Source organism: Panthera tigris, chromosome C2 (assembly GCF_018350195.1).
Source record: "Panthera tigris isolate Pti1 chromosome C2, P.tigris_Pti1_mat1.1, whole genome shotgun sequence".
In the NCBI taxonomy this organism is placed as follows: domain Eukaryota; kingdom Metazoa; phylum Chordata; class Mammalia; order Carnivora; family Felidae; genus Panthera; species Panthera tigris.
In genome coordinates this window covers 54,825,291-54,840,468 of record NC_056668.1, presented here as the reverse complement: position 1 = coordinate 54,840,468, position 15,178 = coordinate 54,825,291, and the positions used below count along the sequence as shown (strand labels likewise).

Here is a 15,178-nt window from a genome sequence, read left to right as displayed (position 1 = left end):
AGCTGTATTACAAAGCTGTAATCATCAAGACAGTATGGTACTGACACAAAAACAGACACTCAGATCAATGGAACAGAACAGATAACCCAGAAATGGACCCACAAACGTACGGCCAGCTAATCTTTGACAAAGCAGGAACGAATATCCAATGGAATAAAGACAGTCTCTTCAGCAAATGGTGCTGGGAAAACTGGACAACAACATGCAGAAAAATGAACCTGCATCATTTTCTTACACCATACACAAAAATAAACTCAAAAAGGATGAAAGACCTAAATGTAAGACAGGAATCCATCAAAATCCTCAAGGAGAAAGCAGGCAAAAACCTCTTTGATCTCGGCCACAGCAACTTCTTACTCAACACATCTCTGGAGGCAAAGGAAACAAAAGCAAAAATGAACTGTTGGGATCTCATCGAAATAAAAAGCTTCTGCACAGCGAATAAAACAATCAGCAAAACTAAAAGGCAACCAACAGAATGGGAGAACATATTTGCAAATGACATATCAGCTAAAGGGTTAGCAAACAAAATCTATAAAGAACTTATCAAACTCAACACCCAAAAAAAAAACAAATAATCCAATGAAGAAATAGGCAAAAGACATGAATAGACACTTCTCCAAAGAAGACATCCAGATGACCAACTGACCCATGAAAAAATGCTCAACATCACTCATCATCAGGGAAATGCAAACCAAAACCACAATGAGATACCACCCGACACCTGTCAGAATGGCTAACATTAACAACTCAGGCAACAACCGATGCTGGCAAGCATGTCGAGAAAGAGGATCTCTTTTGCACTGCTGATGGGAATGCAAACTGGTGCAGCCACTCTGGAAAACAGTATGGAGGTTCCTCCAAAAATTAAAAATAGAACTACCCTATGACCCAGCAATTGCACTACTAGGTATTTATCCAAGGGATACAGGTGTGCTGTTTTGAAGGGGCACATGCACCCCAATGTTTATAGCAGTGCTATTGACAATAGCCAAAGTATGGAAAGAGCCCAATGTCCATCGATGGATGAATGGATAAAGAAGATGTGGTATATATATACAATGGAATATTACCTGGCAATCAAAAAGAATGAAATCTTGCCATTTGCGACTATGTAGATGGAACTGGAGGGTATTATGCTAAGTGAAATTAGTCAGAGAAAGACAAATGTCATATGACTTCACTCATATGAAGAATTTAAGATACAAACAGATGAACAGAAAGGAAGGGAAGCAAAAACAATATAAAAACAAGGAGGGTGATAAAACATAAAAGACTCTTAAAAGAGAGCAAACAGAAGGTTGCTGAAGGGGTTGTGGGGGGGGGGATGGGCTAAATGGGTAAGGGGCATTAAGGAATCTATCCTGAAGTCATTGTTGCACTACATTGTATGCTAACTAACTTGGATGTAAATTAAAAAATAAAAATAATAAATTAATTAAAAATGGTTTGACATTTTTAAATGGTTGTTTTTTAAAAAGAAGGGGGAAGAGTAAGAGGTGAGGAAGGAAGGAAAAAGAGGAGGAGGAGGAGATGAAGAAGATTCTTTAGATCTATGAAAATTCTATGTGATCTATAAAGTCCAAAATATTTTCTATCTGGCCTTTTACAGAAAAGTTTGCAGACCCCTGCCTGGCACTTCTGAACACTGCCTGGCTGAGTCTAACTTAAAACTTAAACCAGTCTCCCTTGACAACCTACACATTATTAACAGATAAGGAGAATAGTCTATGTTCTTTTTACTTTAAGTTTGTTTATTTATTTTTGAGAAACAGTGAATTGGAGAGGGGCAGAGAGAGAGAGAGAGAGAGAGAGAGAGAGAGAGAGAGAATCCCAAGCAGGCTCTGCAGTGCAGAGCCTGATGGGGCTTAAACCCATGAAGTTGTGAGATCATGACCTGAGCCAAAGCTGAGAGTCAGATGTTTAACTGATTGAGCCACCCAGGCACCCCAAGAATAGTCCATATTCTTAAGGAACCAAAATAACCACAAGATTAAATAAAATATTTTTTGCAAACTTTGAATTTATAAAATCAAACTTTCTAGAATGTGCATTTTACCCACTGAGTAAAACTTGACAAGAAATACAACTAATCAATGAGTATATTAGTTTATACAGTCATTCATTAGACATTTAATAAATACCCATTGTGAGTGGAAGTAATATCTGACTTATTTATTTTAGGTGTTTTTAAAAGCTGGTTTTCTGGAACAACTGGAAGCAATGAGAGATGAGAGACTTTCTAAAGTCTTCACAATGTTCCAAGCCAAAGTACGGGGCAAACTGATGCGAATCAAGTACCAGAGGATTCTGGAAGAGAGGTATGATATCACTACCCTTCACCCCCACTGCTAGAGTAGTGGTGTACCTAAATCAATGTGCCCTTATCTCATTGTCTTATAATAGGTCAAGGTAAAGAACTGCAACCTCTGCTTATGTGGGGACATCACTTAAAAATTTTAAATCATGGAACACCAAACAGAGCACAAAGGGCTTTTATTGCCTTATCCAACCAAGTATAAACATAATTCAGGTATTTCTTGTATTGTTTCCAGCCTTCCCTTTGGAGGGATTCTTTATAGTCAAGGAAGTCTGGATCTCTGAGGATGGTGTGACTCACATTTCGTAATAGAAGCAGACTTGGAAAAGTTTGCATGCCTGCCACAGTCAACTCTCAGGAAGTTTGCTGCAGAGTGGGGAGGTGTCTTGACCCCTTTCCAACCTCCCCTGGGTCAGAAACTATGGCTGTTGGTGATATGTAATCCTAACTCTGTTACTTCATTTCAAGCAGGCTCACTAGGGACATTTATCACATTTGGACACTAAGGTATAGGTTTTGTCTAATAGAACCATGGAAAGCAAGCTTGTAAAATCTCCAAACAAAGGGATTCTGAAAAACAGATTCTGCAATTGTTGCATTTATGTTTTCCATGGTGTAGTTTACCTTCTGAAGACAGGTCCACAGGTCTTGGTATAACTTGTTTAATTCTCAGTGTATTAATTCCTTCTGTTTTTCCTAAGAAGAAAAATATCATTACATGGTGATACCAAAGATATTAGAGAGACCTCTCCTCAGAGTATTTTGTGACTCAGTGCTTGGTATGGTATGGGAGTTTGGGGATTAGAAGACATGGCTTCTAGGAGTAGTTTTGTGAACATGAGTAAAACTCTTAATTACTATATAGTTTACTTCCTTCATCTATAAAATGAGGTCTTTACTATTAATTCCTTCTAAATCATTGGATGGCTTTTAAAAAATTATTATAAAATGTTTCAAATATACAAAAAATACATAAAATATTCTAATGCATACTCATGGAGCTTATCATCAAAGTATTTCAATTCCTAACATTTCATCTATAATTGCTCACAATTAAAATATTTACAAAATTAAAACCCCTTGTGTATTTCTCCCTTGATCGAGGTCCTATACCTAGTTTCCCAGATCCTGAATTTGTTTTATCATTCCATGTTTCATTAATGTTTAATATATAAAATATATAAAGGTATGTTTTCATATCTTTAACCTATTTTTCTATAGTTGCTCAAAACATTAAAAAAAATAAATTAACAGATACAGTTGAAACCCCTTGTGGATTTCTGCCTTGATCCAAATCCTATGGGGATATATAGATATCCTTAAAAAATTATGATTTTGCATGTTTTCAGTCTTCACATAAATAATATTCCATATATTATCCTTAAATTTGTTCTTTATATTCGGAACTATTTTTGAAACTTATTTTATTTATTTATTTATTTATGAGAGTGTGCACAAGCATGAGCAGGGATGGGCCAAGAAAGAGGGAGAGAGAGAGAGAGAATCAAGCAGGCTCCATGCTCAACAGAGCCTAACTCAGGGCTCAATCTCAGGACCATGAGATCTGACCTGAGTAGAAACCAAGATTCAGATACTTAACTAACTGAGCGAGTCACCCAGGCACCCCTGAAATTTATTAATGTTTATAAATCTAGTGCTAGACTATGGAGTTTAAATTCTCTATAGTATTCCATTGTACAAATATATCATGGTTTATTTATCCATTTTCTAGCCCAAGTAAATTTAACTCATTTATAATTTTTGCTATTAGGAACTGCTCTGTAGTGTCGTTTTTATAAATATCTGCTCCTGCATGTATGCAAGAGTTTCTTGAATGCAGTATTACTCACAATGCTGGTTCATGCAGTGAGAGTTTGTTGATAGCAGCTGGTGAAGTTCACACTTTGAATAGCTTTCTCTAGGGTATGAATTATTAGACTTTAGCTTACACACAACTCCATCTTCATGAGATATTGTCAAAATGCTTTCCAATTTACTCTTCACCAGAAGTGTATGAAAGTCTCATTGCTCTGTATTGCTACTAACTTGCAGTATTTTGGACTTCAAAACTTTTACCAGTCTTTGTCATATTTCTTGCTTTGGGAAAGCTATCATTTCCTTTTTAAGATGATGTTTACTGTAGATTTTTTCTTTTTGTAGGTATGTTATATTGTGTGGAGGACATTCATTCCATCCTATTTCATTAAGTGATTTCAACAGTAAAATGGTTAAATTTTTTCTGTATCTAATGAAATAATCCCATGTTTTTTTTGTCCATTAACCTATAAGTGTATTAAATTATATTAATAGATTTTTTAAATGTTAAAAGGACTTTATTTTTGAAATACCTTTTTCATATATTGATGGGTTTGGTTGTAGTATAATCATAAAGATTTTTGCAACAATGTTCATGAATAAGTTTGGTCTGTAATTTTATTTTCTCCTTCTGTGTTATCTGACTTTGGATCAAGATTACCTTAACTGTGTAAAACAAGTAGAGAATGTTTCCTCTTTGTAAAACATGAAACAATTTATTTTGATTGTCTATTCCCTGAATGGTTGGTAAAATTGCCTATAAAGCCATGTAGATCTGGTTATGGGGTTTTTTTTGATATATTTTTATAATTTTGATTCCATTTATTTAACAACATAGGTCATTGAGATTTTCTATCTTCTTGAGTCAGTTTAGATGAGTTTCTTTTTAAAAAAAGTACATTTCAGAGTGCCTGGGTGGTTTGTTAGTTAAGTGTTCAACTCTTGGTTTTGACTCATGTCATGATCTCACTGTTCCATAAGTTCAAGCCCTCCATTGGCCTCCACGCTGACAGCATGGAGACTGCTTGGTATTGTCTCCCTCTCTCTCTTCCCCTTCCCCTGCTCTCTCTCTCTCTCTTTCAAAATAAATGAAAATAAACTTAAAAAAAATTCCCAGAGTAGAATTTTTTCTTCATCCTGAGCCCATAGCAAATCAGATGTATTTCTCTTTGACATCACTTTGTGCCAGTGGTGAATTTTTAAATTTTTCTTTTCATTAAGGGTGACATTCGTTGAAAGTCTCAGCCTGTCTCTTTATCCATATGGGTATAAAAATATAAATCCCTACAATATCAAAACTGGATCCCTCATTCCATGAAGATGGCCAAGGTATACACACATTCACTTTTTGTTAAGGTTTTTTTGATCCCTCTTTCTTTCTTTCCTCCTTTAGGCTCAGTGCTCATTGAAAGGATGTAATGGGAGTATTTGGGGGACACCTAGCCCACAACATTGCTAGCCCCAGAAGTCCTCATAAGGCTTTTGCCAGAATCAAATGAGAGCCCAGATGTAGAAGTGCTTTGAAGACTAATGAGAATTTTTAATGACTCCTAAAAAGATATGCTTCTTAAGGATCTTAATTGGGAAAATAACTCTCATATAGCCTGGGTTGACTTGCTTTTATTCTTTCTCTTTTGATTTAGGGACGCACTTCTTTTGATCCAGTGGAACATAAGAGTGTTCATGGCTGTGAAGAACTGGCCCTGGATGAGGCTCTTCTTCAAGATCAAGCCTCTTGTTAAATCTGCTGGAATGGGAAAGGAGATAGCTGCTCTGAAGGAAGAGCATGTGCAACTGCAAAAAGCCTTGGAGAAATCAGAATCTGAGAGGGAAGAATTGAAAGCAGAACAAGTCTGCTTCATCAGGGAAAAGAATGATCTGCTTCTTCAGCTGCAAGCTGTGAGTGGCCCCACCATTTGTTCTTCAAATCAAGTTTTTAATTAGAGTCTCTTGTTTTGCAGGCAGTGTTCACTTGAGAAAAATGAAGCATGTGCTTTTCAAATACTATAGCATTTCACCAAACACAATGGAAATACTTAAAGAGACACCCTGTTTCATAGTGAAATGATTTCATTGGCAGGATGTCTTTGAAAAGGGGACAAACTATTAGATGGGTTTTAACTACATTAAAGCACCATAATCTATCACGGGAGCCAGGAAGCTCTGGGTCTTAATTTAAGTTTTGTATGTAGCTCCATACAAATCAAATTTGCTCCATTAGCAAATCAAAAGACAGGATTTAGTAGATCCCAAGAAAAGCTTTACTGAGATCTTCAGGATTATTGCAGTATGTTTCTAATCGGTTTTCCTGATTTTGGTCTCTCTACTTCCCCTTCCCCAGTCTAAATCAACTTTACTCATCAGTCCAATTCTTAAAAACATCAGCTCTCGACATTGGCTTTGCATCAAACTTATTGGTGGAGCATTAAAAAAATAAAAAGAAAGATGCCTAGACCCCACTCTCAGATATTTTGATTAAGCAGGCCCTGCATGAGTCCAAATAATCTATATGGGTGATTCTGATATCCAGTTAGGATTGAGAACCGTAGCTCTGTCTTAAACAAACAATATGTTGCTTTTCTGATGAATAAGCTTCAGATCCTGCAAGATGTGTGTTGTAGACTCCAGACTCCTTTGAGCCTACATCTCCAATCTGATGCCAGTGTGCCCTTACTTGCTGCCTTTCACATTCCTCTTCTCTGGCCACTGGGACTGCTGTTATCCTCAAACATCCCAAAGGCAGGGATGAGATTTTATCCACCTTTATTATATTTTCCACCCCACTTAGCACAGTGCTAAGTTAAAAGATACCAGGTTCCACTACAATTATATACAATTTATAATACAATTTGTACAATACAATTACAAAACTTTTTTTCCTGCTTTTTTAACTTAAGTGGAAAGTAGGGAAAATTTAGTAATTTTAGACAGACCCAAGTTATTCTTTTATTTTGGGGCTATGCTACTCATCAGTGTTCCAATAGGCCATATTTTACATAAGAATTTCACCCAGACCTATATTTTTGATACATTTTTAACATAGCAGTAGTTCCAGAACCTTAGTGCATTTCAGCCTCACCTGGGATGCTTGTTTGAAATACAAATTCCTGGGCCCCACTCCAAACCTACTTTAAATTCATACTGTGAAAATTACAGTTTGTAAGATCATGTTTTGTGTGGCTCAGGGGAGAGGCAGCTTTGGATGAGATCTGGCCTTCCAGTCTTCATCATTCTTCCTATGAACAGAGAGCATGGCCAGTGCTACCTAGGCTGGTACGGAAGATAGAAATGGACCCCACTCATGCAGGGGGTGGTAGGTAAAAGCCTCAGATACATGATAAAGGATCAGTGTGGGGAACATGGGAAACACATTCAAGCCAGTTCCTGGGAAAACCCAGGAAGGCTAAGATGAGTTCAAATTGTAACTGAGATTTTAAGAGTTGACAGAGCTATGAAATATTTTATTATTCACTTTTAAGGGACACAGCTGAACACAGTAGGGATCAAAGAAAGAAAGATTCTTATAAAATCATTTACTTACTCAAAATACCAGCAGAAGTGAGTAAACCCATTCCAATCAACATCCTGAATATGTGAGAGAAGAACTGCCATCAGGGAGAGGATATTCCTACTGTTAGCCTGACATACCATTGCTCAGTCGGCCCCCAAATCCTGCCGTCATGTTTAATGAAGGGATCAATGATGGTCGATTGGACGGTCTTCTTCATTCAGTGATGATGACAGATCCAGTACACATACCGAATGGAATAGAGTGAATAGCTTTCTGCTTGTCGACCTGGTATGAACTAAAATCAAATGTTCCCATTATTTCCCAAACATTGGAAGCTTCTCTGATCTGCATGGACTCTTCCTGCTTTAACATTTTTGTTTTGTTTTTAATTTGTCCCTTCTCTTTGCTCCTCAGTGATGTTGGAGATTTACCATTCTATACCTTCCCCATCTGTGCCTCTTTGGGCACCATTTGTTGGGCAGATGGCCATTCTCTCACCAAAAGTTAGCCAGAAACCAATGGTCTAGAATTTTGTCTTTTTTTTCTTGATCTGAGTTAATGAAACAACTTATGCAAGGCAAATGGATGGTTAATAAGTTGTCCAAAGTGGTGTATTGTAAAGGATGAATGAGGTCTAGAGATGGAAGACAGAGATGTATGTGAAGTTATGTTGCAATGACACCATGGTAATTAAGAACTTGCTCCCAAAGAAAAGGTTTTATTTTGCCTCAAACAGAGACAAATTCGAGAGGTTAAAAGTTATAAAACAAGTTTTGTAGCAAAAAGACAATTGACCCCTTCATTTTTTTTTTTTTTTTTTGCTTGACCCATAACACAGGAAGAATGGGTCACTCCATGAGAATTGGAGACAACACATTTGAAAGAACAAAAGGAAAGACTATTTTACACTTGCTATGTATGACTTTTAGAATTTACTCTGGTAGAACATTGAGGAAAAGATTTTCACTGGAAGCAATTGTGAAATCTAGTTAGTGACTTGGAAATAAAATTTATGAATTCTAAATTCAGCCTATAAATAAAAAATACACAACTACTTGTTAGAGGATACCTATATGTATTAAACAAGTGCATCAGGGCACTTAATATAAATCTTCTAGTGTCTGAGGGAACACTGCTTTCTTAAAAGACTGTATTCTGAGCAGGTATCAACCTCAAACTCTATGCCCATGTGGATGCTTCCAGAAGCTGTGATTTAAGCAGTACACCACTGATTTTTGGGGGCATGTTATCTCCTTTAGGCCACCAGGATTCTATTAAGTGCTTTAGAAGAGGTAATATAATCTACTGAATGGCCCAAAAGATCAAAAGCACCTCCAAGCACCAGCAACTCCTCCACTTCTCAACAATAGGATCAGGGAACTGGGAATATTATTTCACCTGCTGAGGAAAGGCGGGTGAAAGTGCTGGTCACAGGGCAGGCAATTATCTCTTTGCTATGCGTTAAGCAGCATTTTCGCCTAGCTGATAAATTATTTCCAGCTGTTGGCAACAATTTTCTCCTCATCATGGCAGGAGCAAGAGACCCTGGCAAATGTTGAAGAGCAGTGCGAGTCGCTGATTAAATCCAAGATCCAGCTGGAGGCCAGAGTCAAGGTGCTGTCGGTGCGGGTGGAGGAAGAAGAGGAGATAAATTCCGAGCTGACTGCCAGGGGGCGGAAGCTCGAAGATGAATGTTCCGAGTTGAAGAAAGAAATCGATGACCTGGAAACACTATTGGCGAAGTCACAGAAGGAGAAGCGTGCTACAGAGCACAAGGTACTTTTTCTATAATGTTAGGGAGGCCTGGATGCCCCAATCCTACTCCCTGTCGGGTTCCGGCACCAGACTTGCTCGGCTCAAATTAATTAACACGATGGCCTCCAACTTTGCAGCAGTGGGAGTCAGACTGGCATAAAATGAAGTATCTGATGAACTGTACTGTCCCCATTCAAACTTCCAATTCACACTTATGGAGCCCCACTTAATTTTCCAAATGATACATTTTCACTTGTTTCAATCGTATTACATCTGAAATCTAATAGAAAGAGCAGAGGGTTTCATTGGGCCTCTAAGTATCCTTTTTGGGGAAGAGAGCTAACATGATACCGTTTACTGAAAGGTGACTCGGGGGTATGTCTGAACCCCTAGCTCTGCCATTAATTTAAACTTTGACCTTGAAGATGCCACTTTAATTCCAGTTAAAGACTTTGACGTGCTGTCCGCTTCAGTTGAGGGTTTTAACTTGTGCATCTGTGTATGGATTGAAACTAGCTGAGGACTCTGTACCAAACCTCTGATAAACAACTGGTCTCTAAAATGACACTGTAATTTTGGCAGATGATTAAATAGCAACTCTTTGCCATTGGTTCCCTTTCATAAAAAGCACGTGGGCCTGATACAGCCAGCTTCCATTTTTATGTATTTCAACAGCTGGAATGCTTCTTTCATTGCCACTGTCGGGATGTGAGACACCACAAGATTCCTACGTGCCCCATGAATACTCACAAAACTACCTTTAGTGGTGTTCTTGTTATATAATAATATGACACTCTAAAAATGGCATCAAATGAGCTATCCTGATAATATCTGATTAACCTGAATACCTCATTCCCTAACTGTGTGTGTGTGTGTGTGTGTGTGTGTGTGTGTGTGTGTGTGTAAGAAAAAGTGAATTTAGAGTTTTTAACAGTATATTGGGAATTTGGTTCTTTATGACATTGGATACCTCCTGAAACTATACTAGAAAAGAGAGAAGATGGCCGTTAGCATTATGTCCACCTTCCCAGTGGAAACTCTAATGCTGCTATCATTGTTGTCTTCCCATAGGTCAAGAACCTGACTGAGGAGGTCGAGTCTCTAAGTGAGGATATCGGCAAACTTAACAGAGCGGCCAAGGTCATGCAGGAGACCCATCAGCAGACCCTGGATGACCTACGCACAGAGGAGGAAAAACTCAGCAGCCTGAGCAAAGCCAAGGTGAAGGTAGAACAGCAAGTAGATGAGGTAGGTAGTGTACTATCTAGCTAGTTTGCTCCCCACATGCATACAAACCTCTGATTTTTACTCAATTTACTTGACAGTTTTGGAAAAACTTTGTGGCATGGCTTGTTTCCTTAATATTTGGAAACAGAGGTTTAGTTTTTCTTAATGTACACCGAACCACTACAGGAGAAGAGAAGCCCCAGCATGAAATCTGTCAGTTTTTAAATGCAACCTTCATACAACCCTGGGCAGTGGGAGAGCACTGAGATGAATTATAAAAGATTATCCCTGTAAGTGACTGAGTTTTCCTCATAGCTCCCACGGAAACTGGTGTTTTGCCCAACGATATGCTGGTTCTCTGTTTGACATGAGGTTGAAAGATTAGTTTCAAGGCCCTGTTGTGTCTCCAGTGGTGTGCTGAGGTTTATTTATAATTGAAAGATATGTAAATCACAAGCTGTGTTCTACCTACACTTTGGTAAAATACTTGTGAGATTCTAAAGACGGTGTCCGTGTTCTGCCTCCAAACACCCTGTGAGATGAAGATGTTTCAAACCACTCTTAATGGTTGCCTCACCATTCCTCCTACCCCCTGCCCCCTGCCCCACTGACATAGCATATGCATTCACTCTCTTATTTGCCCAAAAGCTTAGCCTTTATAAAATTGCTGACAAGGGTGGTCTGGTTTTATTTGCATTATTTGCTTCTTTTTCCTCATGCCTTTCTATCAATTTCCTCTATTACCTGGTCGTTGTTTCAATTCTCTTCCCATTTCCACTGCTGGTGTGTCTCACAAAGCCTCAGTATAAGGATTTATTGTGTGTGCGTGCGCTCTCTCGCTCATACACATGCACACAATTACTTGTTTTCTCCTGGAGTTTATCTACTTCCAGGTTTTTACATACTCCTTCCAGAAATTCTCCCACCTCCTCCCATTTGAATTTTGTATATTTTGCTGGTTACAGGAAATAGCTTCTACTGCTGAAAAGTAATCATATCAATGATCAAATAGACATAGTGTAACTGTTATCTAGCCTCCTGCTAAACCAACCTAGGTATTGTTGACAACACTAATCCAGACAAAACTGGAATGTTCTGACCACCTTGGTGGGAAACAAGAATATGACATAATGTTATGGACTAGAAGAGGGTACCGAGGTGGTAAAGAAGGTATAGGAATCATGTCCTGTGAGATGTGTTTGAAAGGGTCTGTGATACTGAGTTGGGAGACTCAGGAGAGCTGCCTAACATTCATAGATGATCGTGTGGAGACATATTTGCTTGGTGCTGCTCCAGGGAGCAGAGTTTAGACTCATGAGAAGAATTTACTGAGAACATTTTTGGCTTCTTATGAAGAAGCGCTCCTGAGTAAATGGACTTACCCACGCATGAAATGAGCTGCTGTGTGAAGAAGTGGGCTTCCCATCAGTGGGAAACAATCAAACAAGGCCTCACTGGTTATTTATTATTGGTTCCTTCCTTAAGACTGAGCCTCATATTCTTTAATCTCTAAAGTTTTCTTTCATCACTGTAATTTCTAGATTTTTTGTTGTCCTAGTGATGCATGCAATATATATTTTTAAATATCTACATAACTGGGCGTCATTTACATAATCTGTGCATGTATTTTTCTTTTTTTCCAGAAGGTAAGTGTTAGTGAACACATCTAGTGAAGTATAAACTTTACGTATTTATTTGGCTAAATAATTACTCCTTTTGTCAGCTTGAGGGTGCCCTTGAGCAGGAGAGGAAAGCGAGAATGAACTGTGAAAGGGAAAAGAGCAAACTGGAGGGCGATCTGAAGCTGAACCTCATGAGTGTGGAGCACCTGGAGAGCGGCCAGCTGCAGCTGACAGAAAAGCTGAGGAAGTAAGTCACCTCGCTGTGGACGCAAGATTCGGGGAGACCTTATATTGGAAGGAATAGCTTTCTCATGGCACTTATCCTCATGACTCCAGGGCCAGATGTATCAACACCTGACTGGGAAGATAACAAGCCTAGGAAATGAATTTTTTTTTTTTTTGCTGGACTTTATTATATGGTTGCAAAAAGAGAGTAAATGCATAATCTAGAAGAATATGACTGAGGAAGCATCTGACTAGCAGATTGGAAAGAAAGGTGTAAAGCCTATGACTTGTGAATTATTGAAATTTGAGACTACAAGTCCAAAAATAAAAATGGCTCCCTTCTTTTACTCCTGATGAGACCAATGGCATAAAAAGTAAAACAAAAAAAAAAAGACTAAACTAAACAAAAAAACCCTAAACCCTTTATTATGGAGTTCAATATAGCCTTTGATCTCTTTGAAAAAAGTTTGCCAGATATAACTTCATTAATATGTATATAGCTTTTCTATCAAGTAATTTATGATCTAAATATTAAACCTTAAAATTGAAAGCAAAACATAACAATCAAAATTAGCAAAACTTTCAGCTCACATGAACTCAAGGCAAGGTGGCTTCTCAGTTAATTTTACTGCTTAGTGAAATGGACTTTCTAATCTTGTCTCTTGTCATCCCCTGCTTAGCTAGACTTTCTTCTCACCATTAGGGATTTTCAAGTTATTGCAAAAAGATAAAATAGGAGGGAGAAACAGTGAAGCCCAAGAGTGAGGTAAGGCCAGGGTAAAGCTGGGAGCAGGTCCATCACTGGAGCCACAGGAAAGAACACAGTCAAGTGAGCATCACTGAGCTTCTGGTTTTTCTGTTTGTCTACATGAGTTGCCATGATACATGCTCATGTTCAGGTTTTGTTCATATTCTGATGAGTTACTGAACTTGATAGGTGTTTGGAAAAGAAGTAATCCTATAAATGTATGGAACATTGAAATGATGATAGAAGTCTCTTAGCATTCCATTTTAAGATCATGTTTTAGCTCAGCAAAGTGAAAATGATGTTCCATGTCCTTGTAGGCCACAGGTCAAAGAGCTCTGGCATTTTAGAAATCCATGTTTTTGGAAAGATATAACATTAACTGTCAAACTTTTTCTCTAAATGGACCTATGTATATATAGAAACATAATATGTGATAAAGGTGGCATTTCAAATTAGTGATGACTAGAGTACTTAATAAACGGTGCTGAGATTATTAGCTATTCATTTTCTGAGATGAAAGTTAACACACTACTCATACACACAAAATCCAGTTGCACTAAAGAATTAAAGGTAAAGACAAGGATATAAAACGGTTAGAAGATTCAGCTTTATTCACAGTAGCTAAGATATGGAAACAACCCAAACGTCCATTGATGGATAAATGGATAAAGAAAATATGGTGTTTACACACAATGAAATTTTATTCAGCCTTTTATTTTATTTTATTTTATTTTATTTTATTTTATTTTATTTATATTATTTTTGAGAGAGAGAGAGAGTACATGAAGGAGGGGCAGAGAGAGAGGGGGAGAGAGAATCCCAAGCAGACTCAGCACTGTCAGCATGGAGCCCAGTGTGGGCTCAATCTCAGAACTCTGATATCATGGCCTGAGACAAAATAAAGACCTGGAAGCTCACCTGATAGAGCCACCCAGGCACCCCTCTTATTCAGCCTTTAAAAACAAGGTAATCCTGCCATATGTGACACCATAGATGAATCTTGGGGATACAATACTGAGTGAAATAAAGCGGTCATAGAAGAACAAGTACTTCATGAATCCATTTATGTGAGGCATCTAAAATAGTCAAACTTACAGAAATAGAGTAGAATGGTAGTTGCTTAGGGCTGGAGGGAGTGGAAAATAGGGAGTTGTTATTCAATGGGTATAAAGTTTCAGTTATGAAAGATGACTGAGTTCTAAAAATCTGCTATACAACATTGTCCCTATAGTTAACATTACTGTATTGTGCACTTACATATTTATTAAGAGGGTACATCTCATGTTAAATGTTCTTACCACGATAAAAACAATACAAATCTTTGCAAGAAAATTTAGGTAATAAATCTTAGAAAATTTTAGGGGCACCTGGGTGGCTCAGTCGGTTAAGTGTCCGACTTCAGCTCAGGTCATGATCTCACGGTTTGTGAGTTCGAGCCCCGCGTCGGGCTCTGTGCTGACAGTTCAGAGCCTGGAGCCTGCTTCAGATTCTGTGTCTCCCTCTCCCTCTGCCCCTCCCCTGCTCACTCTCTGACTCTCTCTGCCTTTCAATAGTAAATAAACGTTAAAAAAAAAATTAAAAAAAAAAAGAAAACTGGCAGGTTAAATTTTCTTGAATAAGTGACAAAAGCCAAAGACAGAAAAACAATATCTTGATACTTAACGATACGACATTTCTAAACATTTATGTGGCAAAAGCCAACATAAGTAAAATTGGAACAAGTTATACAAGGTGTGAGAAATATTTTCAGGAGATACCAGAAAATAAGAATACTAAAAGAAAATTTATAAATCATTAATTATATGAACAATCTAGTAGACAAATGATCAAAGGATGCCACCAGGTAGTTCGTTTGGTTTATTGGCCATTTTTAAATGACAAGATGCCGCCTCACTGTTAAGCAAGGACATTAAAGACTAAGGCATTCTAATTTTCCAATTTCTGTCAGATTAGGA

General features: G+C 37.9%; 1 protein-coding gene across 1 annotated transcript in view; it reads left to right on the top strand.

Moving 5' to 3' along the window:
- MYH15 (myosin heavy chain 15) overlaps positions 1-15,178 on the top strand; it is a 151,515-nt gene that overhangs the window by 61,792 nt on the left and 74,545 nt on the right. Inside the window, exons 22-26 of the mRNA XM_007098585.3 lie at positions 2,185-2,321; positions 5,779-6,034; positions 9,180-9,422; positions 10,473-10,649; positions 12,352-12,497. Of these exons, the coding sequence (XP_007098647.2) occupies positions 2,185-2,321; positions 5,779-6,034; positions 9,180-9,422; positions 10,473-10,649; positions 12,352-12,497 (959 nt within the window). The remainder of the gene's footprint in view (positions 1-2,184; positions 2,322-5,778; positions 6,035-9,179; positions 9,423-10,472; positions 10,650-12,351; positions 12,498-15,178) is intronic.